General features: G+C 42.3%; 2 protein-coding genes across 2 annotated transcripts in view; both read left to right on the forward strand.

Moving 5' to 3' along the window:
* LOC103368013 (extracellular serine/threonine protein kinase FAM20C-like) overlaps positions 1–1,245 on the forward strand; it is a 44,779-nt gene extending 43,534 nt beyond the window's left edge. Inside the window, exons 8-10 of the mRNA XM_008296241.1 lie at positions 380–461; positions 546–605; positions 972–1,245. Coding sequence (XP_008294463.1) covers positions 380–461; positions 546–605; positions 972–1,245 — 416 coding nt within the window. The remainder of the gene's footprint in view (positions 1–379; positions 462–545; positions 606–971) is intronic.
* Positions 1,246–3,714: 2,469 nt separating this feature from the next.
* The window catches only part of baiap2l2b (BAR/IMD domain containing adaptor protein 2 like 2b), a 10,868-nt gene continuing 4,707 nt past the window's right edge, over positions 3,715–9,875 (forward strand). The window contains exons 1-8 of the mRNA XM_008296243.1: positions 3,715–3,768; positions 3,981–4,056; positions 5,094–5,180; positions 6,039–6,100; positions 6,640–6,711; positions 8,114–8,203; positions 8,344–8,475; positions 9,243–9,347. Of these exons, the coding sequence (XP_008294465.1) occupies positions 3,715–3,768; positions 3,981–4,056; positions 5,094–5,180; positions 6,039–6,100; positions 6,640–6,711; positions 8,114–8,203; positions 8,344–8,475; positions 9,243–9,347 (678 nt within the window). The remainder of the gene's footprint in view (positions 3,769–3,980; positions 4,057–5,093; positions 5,181–6,038; positions 6,101–6,639; positions 6,712–8,113; positions 8,204–8,343; positions 8,476–9,242; positions 9,348–9,875) is intronic.

The raw sequence follows: 9,875 nt of genomic DNA on the forward strand, positions 1-9,875 counted from the left end.
AGTACAGAGCAGCAGATGGACAGAAGAACTGTACAAAGTGTGACGGTCAAAGGTATCCTTGTGCTTGGAGATGGAGCCGTATCTAATATGAACAGAATAGTTACCTGCAGCTATCCAAGTGCCACAGTCTCTGACATCTGATTGTGCACGTGGGTGCGGTGGACATCAGAAAGGAACAGTCTGAAATCTTAAAAGAAGACTTTAATAGATTATTTGAGAGTCCTGATAAAGTGGCAATACCGACAGCACAGATTCAAAAGTATGTTTTTGTTTTTAATCCCTCATATGTTTATGTTGGAATATTTCTGTTTACATATTATGTGAAGTGTGTGAGGATGGAGGGGCAGAGCTGTAACCAGATCCTTCTCTCTCTCTCTAGGTAACATGGACAGACACCACTATGAAACTTTTGAGAGGTTTGGCAACAATACCTTCCTGCTGCACCTCGACAACGGGAGGGCGTGAGTATTTCTGCTCAGAGTTGTCCTAATTCAGTGCTGGTTTGGTTGTTAATTCCACTGACTTCAGGTCTGTTCTCACTGCAGATTTGGGCGTCACTCCAAAGATGAGCCTTCTATCTTGGCGCCACTAGAACAGTGCTGCAGGTACGTGCAAAAATGTTCCGAATAGTAGTAAATTCTTCTTAGAATTGTACGTTTGTTCACGACATTGTTCACTTTATTGTCTTCAGATACAGACATTTTAGAAACGATATTGAATTTAGTTACTGTGATAATTTTGGCTCCAAATGTGATGTCAGTAGCTGAAGCAATGACCATGTGAATATCACATTAATCATTAAGTAATATCGGATATTGCCAACAGTTCAGGTTTTATGCTTTAAGGCACAAGGAAACTGACGAACCGAACCTAATGCCTCATCATTTTTGTCCTATTTTCTTGTCTTACTGTTCCTCCCTATTTTCATCTTTCTTTCTCTACCAATCTTTTTCACTTTGCTCTTTCTCCAGAATCCGTCGCTCCACTTGGCTACGCCTGCGTCTCCTTTCTTTGCCACAGTACCGCCTCAGTGATGTCATGAGGGCCTCACTTTCCAGTGACCCCCTCCACAGGGTGGCCCCGCTGCTGTCGGAGCCCCACCTCGCTGCCCTCAATCGCCGTTTGAAAACTGTGCTAGAGACTGTGAGTCGTTGCCAAAAGCAACAGAAAGGGGATGGTGGCGGTGCAGAGGTCATTTATGACGATATTGCCTATTTGAAAGACATGTTCATTCCATCTGAGTAGAACAGTCTCACACATTCGTCACATGATGTCTGCGTTTATAATTAAACTAGCTTCAAGACAAGGATGGAAGGAGCAAAACCTAAAGACATACTTACATACTCCCAGTTAAAACGCCACGCATACACAGGACACTTGAAAGTCTAGAAACCATCCATGATTGTGAAGCAGTGAAACACACGCACTGCAACATTCATACTTTTCAGCCAGTGTAATGTTGGAAAAGGGAACATAGTTTTTGGGGTGCCTGCTACTGGCTGTCAAAACCTTGTATGTCCGTTCTCCATGTACTGTCTCACCAAACCTTTGCTCTGTTCACCCAGACGCAACACAAATGCAATGCAGCATTTAGTTGTGTGTGTGTGTGTGTGTGTGTCCTCTGGGTGTGTGTGTCTGCCTGGCCTGGGCTGTTTTCTCTGGATGTGTATGTCTATTTTGTCTGGACTGGCTCTTATTATAGTTTTGGAAGTTGGTACATTCAAATGTGATGACACCAAAAGGTGCCTGTTGAAGGTTAAACTTTGTGTTTGTAGTCACGGAGGGGTTTGGGATTTCGAGCTTGAGATGCAAGTCTGCCTTCACCTGGACTGATCAAAGGCGTCTTACTGATATTGTCAGATGTACGTCTGTCAGTAAAATCCAAAATTTTGCCCGTCTTGCTTTTTAGTGGACTCTATTTAAAAATAGTTAAAAGGGCAATCTATCTTTAATAGTATTCTCACTTGTATCCGCAGCCTCTTTTTTCTACTCTACAAGTTTTTCTCTGTATTTAAAGTTTTCTCGCTCTGTGACCTTTGGAAAAAATAAATAATATTAAAGGTTATCAGGAATTAGTCACAACAGTTTCCGAAATGACTCAAACACAAGCCGACAAATACACGCATGAAACGTTGGAAGAATATAAACAGTGTTTTTCTTTCCTTTTATTTTTGTTTGAATGAGTCAGAGTGGTTTGTTGACACTAAAATTTGGAAGTCCAATTAAACTTTTTAAGGATTTTTAGATGTGTAGTTCTCAGACTCTCAAACTAGTTGAATGTCTCATTGAATACACTCCATTAGAACAGATTTAGAGTGGTTCAACGAGAGTTTAAAGTAGAAGACATCTGCTCATGAATTTTAAATGGGGTACCAGGGTGAATAAATAAGTTGATATTTCATAAATTCATCAGGTAGGATTAGTAATTCCACTTAGACTCTTTGTCAAGTTTCAGAGCAAGGAACCGAAAGCATGAAGTAGAAAACAGATGTACTTAGTTCTTCAAAAAAGGAGCAGTCAAGCAGAGTCCAAATTATCAGGCACGGTCCAAAAACAAGGCAGAAAACTAACCAGAAGAATGCTGAAACGCACCCAAAGTGACAATCAAGTAAAGTGCCTTCAGTGGACGGGTAGTTCATATAAGACTAATGAGCAGAGTGGGAAGAGGTGAGCAGACGAGTGGGAAAGATCAGGTGGTGTAGCCAGGCGGAAAGCAGAGCAGGTGGGAGTGGCTGCTCTGAAAAGACAGGAACCAGGAACCAGAATGAACGACAGCCTGCTTCTGAGTGGTGATTTTTGCCGCAGTCACTGAGCTGCTGTCACTCAGAAATGCCCTCACAACACAAACACACAATCGGCTACACGTGCGTGCACCGGCAGCCGACCGGAGAAGAGGTTATATTTCACTTAAGTCGACCACGACGATACCCATTAACCACCACCGGTTATGGAAAGAATACAAGCGATCTATCGAACACCTGTTGAAATAATTTCATACTGAACAGAGTGGAGGATTCATGTCTTTGCTGTGTGATTAGATTTGTAGTATATTTCTCATAGACATTCGTTATGAGTCTTATGAAACAGTCTCTATGTGGGATCGGCTGAGATGTTTTATCGCAGTGCTTGAACTGTGAAAAGTGTTCTGAGAGTTAATTTCTTGCATTTAAGTGCTTAATATGCACATTTTTTTAAGACAGCAGTTTGTTTCTCCAAAGTCGAGGTTATCCCTGAGGTGTGAGTCTACGTCACAGCTAGTTAGGCAGCTGGATGTCCTCCTTCTCCTTTCCTTTCAGGGCTGCGATCAATAATTTACCCCGGCCCGGTCGTATCGATGACACCTACTCCCTTTTCTCTTCCTCGCACTTGCTCGCCCGCTCGCTCTTTCCCTGAAAACTGCTGATGACAAGGGGGGGGTAAAAGAGCTCATTAACGAATGACTGAAAAAAAGGGACAGAGGGGAAAGCACTATCATTCTATCAGACAGGCGTTATCGGTCGTTTGAACCGCAGCAGAGCCAGCGGGACTAAAGTGAAGGTGACTTTCACTGCCTTAAGACGCTGATCGGGCCCGGACGAGAAAGGCCCGGGGAAACCTCTTCAGAAGTTTGAATGGGAATACAGACTTTACACAGAAATCCATTCTGTCTCTGACAATCTCTTTTCAAGTTTTGTTTTTCGTTTGAACTGAATATCATCCTTGAAGTTGGTCACCATGTCGGGAGTCAGCAGTGACCAGTTGCACAAGTCAACTTTAACCGTCTATTCGGTGAGTTCACGTCGTCTCTTCATTCTCTACTTTTGGTTTCGGTTCGTGCTGTGGAAAAACAGGCATTAGTATTTTAGATGGGATGAAGAATTTAAGCGTGGCCTGGTGGTACTTTAGCTTCCATCGTGTTTGGTTACACCTGAAGTCATGGCTGAGTTTCTTTGGTTTGTTGCTTGTTGTGTATTTTGTATGTTTTTTTTCCCCCCCTGCAGAACCTGATGGAGCACTTCAACCCAGGCCTCCAGAGGCTCGTAGCTCTAGGAAACAGCTATGTGAAGGCTTTTCAAGGTGAGTGAGCGACCAGGTGGCATGCATTGAACTTTTTTGACATTTTAAAAATAGCAAACAACGTGTAACCTATGCAGCCCGTGATAAAATATTGATTAGTGGAAATAATACTGTGGTTGTTGTGGTAGGATTTGGTTTTACTTGCTGTTGTAACACAGATTATAGAGCAGGATTTTACACCAACCACTGAGATGTAGAATATGTTGGAGACTTTTAATTGCAGGTCAACTACAATAAAATCCCCAAATATGTCTAAAAGTGTTTGACTGCACTTTTGTACCATTGAACTTTTTACCTGAGTTGTTTTTTAATGCACCTGCAAAGTTGTTTTACTTCATCCTGAAGCTACAAGTCATTCAATTTGTAAGAGCCCCTTTTTTTTGGAGACAAAAAGCAAAGTTTTGTATCAAGTAGTCAGCAAAAAAATAAACTTACAATACGTATAAGGAAGAAATGTTGAGTTTGCCTCAGTGCTGATAACATTATAAAGCAGAGTTTGAGTTAGCGCGCGGCCCCGGTAGCTCAACCGGATAAGACCCACAAACAGGGGCTATAGTCCCCGATGCAGCCATCGTGGGATCGACTCCCAACCTTTCCCTTCTTCTCCCCTCTTTCCCTTCTGCTCTGATAAAGGCAAAAAGGAAAATAATTCGAAACACGCTCAACAGAACTTTTAACCTGCATTACATTGCGTTTGCTTGTCTGTCTCCACTCAGCCTTCTTATCTGCATTTCTTCAGTCTTTATCGTATGTGCTACGTTGGTAATTGGGTGAGCAGCATGCATCATTAATGCACCTCTCTGCCTGATAAAACAAGAGCAGGCCGTCAGTCACAGGGCAACAGGGCAATGTGGTAAAACTATACCCACTGGCACGGGGCTATTCCTAGACCAGAATCACATATCACATGTCCAGGGTTTGTGCTCATGATGAATAAAAGCAGGAATTGATTGTTCCAATTATGAGTGATTTGCTGTGATGTTTCTGTAGCGCCTGTAGGTTTATTAAGCATGTTTTAATATGTGTTTCCACTGCAGCCTTAGCTGTTTGCAGTGAGTCCTACTTCAGCGCTGTGGCTAAGATGGGCGACCAGGCACTTCACACGCTCTCATCTCGCTCACTTGGTAAGAATGTGGGTTGGTGTGTGTGTGTGTGTGTTTATATTTGTGATTGATTACTCAACAGGTTTCACACCTAATTCTTTGCATTCATTACGGAAACAGATTTGTCCTTCAGCGATGGTCAAGCGCTCTATCAAGTGAATGTCAAGCCCCATCATTATAAAATACCACACGTACTCAGCAACCTTAAAACTTTGTCCCCGGAGCTCTTTCACATCCTCTCTTGTATGTGTGCACGTGTGTGTGGTTGTGTGTGTGTGTGTGTGTGTGTGTTGACATGTCTTTTTGTCCAGGTGTGCATTCTCCCGTGTGCCCGGTACAAGTGACATGCATGAGCGTATATTTTCCACAAGCTTCACTTTCACTCTGACCCCGGGGACGTGTGATAGCATTGTTAGTGGTAATTAGTGTTATGCTAACGCGTCCCCATTAAGAAGAGTGTGTGGGCTCGCTAGCACAGCACGGCACCACGTGCTGCTGCTAAGTTGGCTAACCGAGAAGGTCAGGGAGCCACAGCGTGACCAGGGGCCCTATTGAGTGGCAGCTCCTGCATTATAGATGAGGACAGTCTTTCAGCTGCACTCAATTCATTAACTCGACCACAATCCATGACAATAGACAAGGCCAGAGGCACCCATAATAAAAAAGGCTTGGCTAACTTTCCACCATCTTAGCAGCCCCAGCGATCAAAAGAATGTCATGATGACTTGAGTAGTGTTGAATTGTGTTAAAATTATATATCGAATTACTGGCATTCCCTGAATTACACGATTGTATAAAACACGATAATGTCAGGCTTTTTGATATGTGTGTTGCTCTGATTTGTTGTTGGTCAGTCAAATTTGTTTTTGCTTTAACCAGGGGATGTCCTGATCCAGATATCAGAAACACAGAGGAGACTTACTGCAGAGATGGAGGGCGTGGTCAGTACATTTCATCAGTAAACACAGGATTCTTGCAGTCTTGAAAATACAAGTCTTAGATTTAAAAAAAAAAAAAAAAATGTTAACAACTTCCTCAAAACTTTTTAGTATTTTCTAATCGTGCCCAGTGATGACTAAGCCAGTAAAATAATTTGTCAAGTGACCCGTAACATTTGGTGTAACAAGCAAATTCTCTTCAAAAATAAAAAAAAAAAATCAGTCTTTTATGAATATGTACGCTTCGTTTGTTAAGATGATTTCACTCGTAACAAACTGCTAAACCAAAGCTTTTGGGAGATCACTTTGTCCTTGTGTTTCACTGCTTGTTTAAAATTCATAGTGCCACTAGCCCACCCTCGTGCCTAATTGCAGTGGCTTTCAGCACTGTGAATAAGAAAATAATGGCCTGTGATTAAATAGTTGTCCTGAACAAGTTGCACATTTGCATGTAGATGTCGTCCAACAATCTGATAATTAAAACTACTGTTTGAACAAGGAGTCGGTTTCCATAACGATTATTGTCTTTGCTCCTGCTGCAGTTTCGATGGTTCCAGGTGGAGGTGTTGCAAGCGATGGAGAAGAACATCAAGCTGGATGAGGAGTACATTGATGTGAGTGTAGCTGATGTTTTTCTATCTGAATTTTGGAAAGCTTACGCCGCATTGTGTGTGCTCAGTGGAAGATTTGTATAATTACGCCACTGCAATTATTTGTGTCTTCTTAATCCACTCATTTTGCTAAATTCGTTATATTATTAGCTGAATAGTAAGAACATTTGGGGCCAGAATGTTTGTGTTTGTTGCCATGTTTTTAGACATGCTCCAGTAAAACAACCAATAATTTGTGCCTCATGTATATGATCACTTTAACCACAGTTACTGCATTTACAACTACATGTACTACAAAACCAGCGGCAAGTCCTCATTTATAGAATAGCCCATATACCAGCCACTGTTTTAGCATCAGGACCTGCTCTGTTAATCCACTGGACTACTGCAATAGCCTCCTCTATGGTTTACCCTCCTAACTCCTCAAAAAACGTATTCAAAACTCTGCCGCCCGTCTCCTCACCCACACCTGCTCATGTGATCACATCACCCCCGTCCCCCAACATCTGCAACCACTGGCTCCCTGTCAAACAACGCATCACGTTCAAGATCCTCCTCCTCCTCACCCAGAGAGCCCTCCATCATCTGGCCCCCTCCTACCTCACAGACCTGCTCCAGCCCCACACCCCTTCCCACAGCCTTCGTTCCTCCTCTGCTCACCTCCTCGCCCCATCACCAAGCACCAAGCACCCAACCTGGGGGGAGAACAGAACCTTTTCTCCTGCTGCTCCCACCCTCTGACCTCCACACATTCAAGTCCCTTTTAAAAACTCACCTTTTCAAGATCATAACAGACACAACTATGTGATTTCTGTGCGTTCATTTTTAAAACCACTAATAATCATAAAGAAAAACAGCACTTTAAACATTATACTGTAGATCACACTTTCCTGACTTTTGTTGCAAATGCTGACTTTAGACCTGACTTGGCATCAGACAGGTGAGCTGGGTTAGGGTTAGCCTCACCAGCATCAGAATTGAAGAGATAGAGCAGCATAAACAATATCTGCTGCACCTATTACAAACAATTCAGGTAAAACTTCCATCCATCCATCATCTATACACCGCTTAATCCTCACTAGGGTCATGGGGGGCTGGAGCCTATCCCAGCTGACTCAGGGTGAAGGCAGGGGACACCTTGCTACACTTGGAGACAGATAACCAAGCACACTCACATTTACACCTACGGACAATTCAGAATCACCAATTAACCTCAACATGTTTTTGGACTATGTGGAAGGAAGCCAGAGAACCCAGAGAGAACCCACGCTGCACGGGGAGAACATGCAAACTCCACGTGAACCGGCAACCTTCTTGCTGCGGGGCAACAGTGCTAACCAACTGCGCCACCTTGCAGCTCAGGTAAAACTTGCCGTTCTTTAATTAAACTCTTTGTGTGCTGCAGGGGAGTCGCAGAGTGTATGAGCTGGAGGTGAGGAACCAAGCAGAGACGTTGGAGAAGCAGCTACGGCGAGGAACCTTCAGAGACTCTCTGGTAGTTACACATACAGATCACACAACCACACAGTGTAATATATAATGTACATCCACACACATAGTCCGGTAGCAATACATCTGTGCCACTGTATTTGTGGAATTTTATGTGTTCATGCTTCGCTGCGTTTGCATTTTTAGGAGAACAGTGAATACATGGTGTACCTGAGGCAGAGCCAGCAGGAGATCCTGAAGGAGGAAGAGAGAAGGTATCGCTTCTTAGCAGAGAAACACTGTGGCCTCACTCAGTCACTGCTGTTTCTAATAAACAAGGTACACACACAAACACACACACACACACACACACACACAACAACAGTGAACCAAAGTTCAATAAGTTACTTCTGTTCTAGCCAACGTTTGAACCAAAATTCATTTATTCAAAGTGAAGTGAAGGGCACAGTAACATTTGGGTTCAGCTCTGGCTTTCAGGCATTGCTGGGTGCTGGATTAGTTTTAAATGGTTTGGTTTAGAGTAGTTTATTCACCATAGTAACCTGCGGCAAGGTTAGCATGCTCCAGATCAAGGATCATGCAAACTAATGAGCAAGTTTGCAATGCATGAGAAGATCTCTCACATTATTATAATTTTGAGGTTTTATTGAAAAAAGACCGTTAATAGTTAAAGTTACAGTACTTTCTTTTAGTCGATACTTTGAAGACATAAGTTTAAATCTTGCTGTAACTTGTGACCATCGATGCAAAGTGCAGATTGACTTTGCTGAATTTCCCACTTGATGATAATGTCAGATTAGTATTTAGCACACAGGCTGTAGAAGCTGCAATCCATCACCAGGTGACGGTGGAGTGAAGTTAAGCCAAATGTAAACATCACTTAAGAATTCTTCGTGCCACCAAGACATTGAGTTTGCCAGCATTTTTATTCCATCAGTGTGATAGCATGTTAATTGCTTGATTATCTAATGGAACTCACGTCTCAGTGTCCTTAATCTCATTTACTGAAGCGTATGTGTTAATCTTGTTGCTGCTTGATCCGATTGAGATTTAATGAGGTGCTCACCTCTCTCATCTGTTTTCAGACGAGCGCATCTCTCCAGCAAAAGGCTGATGGATGGAAAGAGAAAGTGAATGAGACCAGAGGGTCCAGAGCTCGAACTCCCACCCATTTAGACCAGGAGGCACAGGTACCAATCTGATTTAGTCGATTATTTTCATCCAATGGGAACATTATGCTCTAGTAAATTAGTATTCCATGGACTAAACAGCCTGTAAATAAGATGCATTGGCTTGGGGTTGCTGCACCAGTGGCTGAATGGAAGACTACACTTCATTGCTGTGTCCTACATACTGTAAAACATTGGGATTTGTTGTATTTTTAATTCCTTGCTGCTTTCTAAGACACATCTGTGGTTTTTGATAGTGATGTAAGTCTGAAAGTCTGCTGTGCCTGTCTGTTAAATATGTTTGTTCATGCTACTGTGTACTGCTAATTATTTCCTATGTTTGACATTATAATACTATAACTAAGATGCTCCACACTAAACCATCAGCAGGAAATGCGGCATTTAAAAGATTTCATGTCAGTTGAATAATTAGTCAATAAGAATAGTTTTTTGTTAATAATAATAATAATAATAATAATAATAATAATAATTTTATAAAGCACTTTTGGTCAAAGTGCTGTACAGGCAATAAATCAAACACAATCAATA

The sequence above is a fragment of the Stegastes partitus genome, unplaced genomic scaffold, assembly GCF_000690725.1.
Source record: "Stegastes partitus isolate 25-593 unplaced genomic scaffold, Stegastes_partitus-1.0.2 Scaffold1113, whole genome shotgun sequence".
Classification (NCBI taxonomy): Eukaryota; Metazoa; Chordata; class Actinopteri; family Pomacentridae; genus Stegastes; species Stegastes partitus.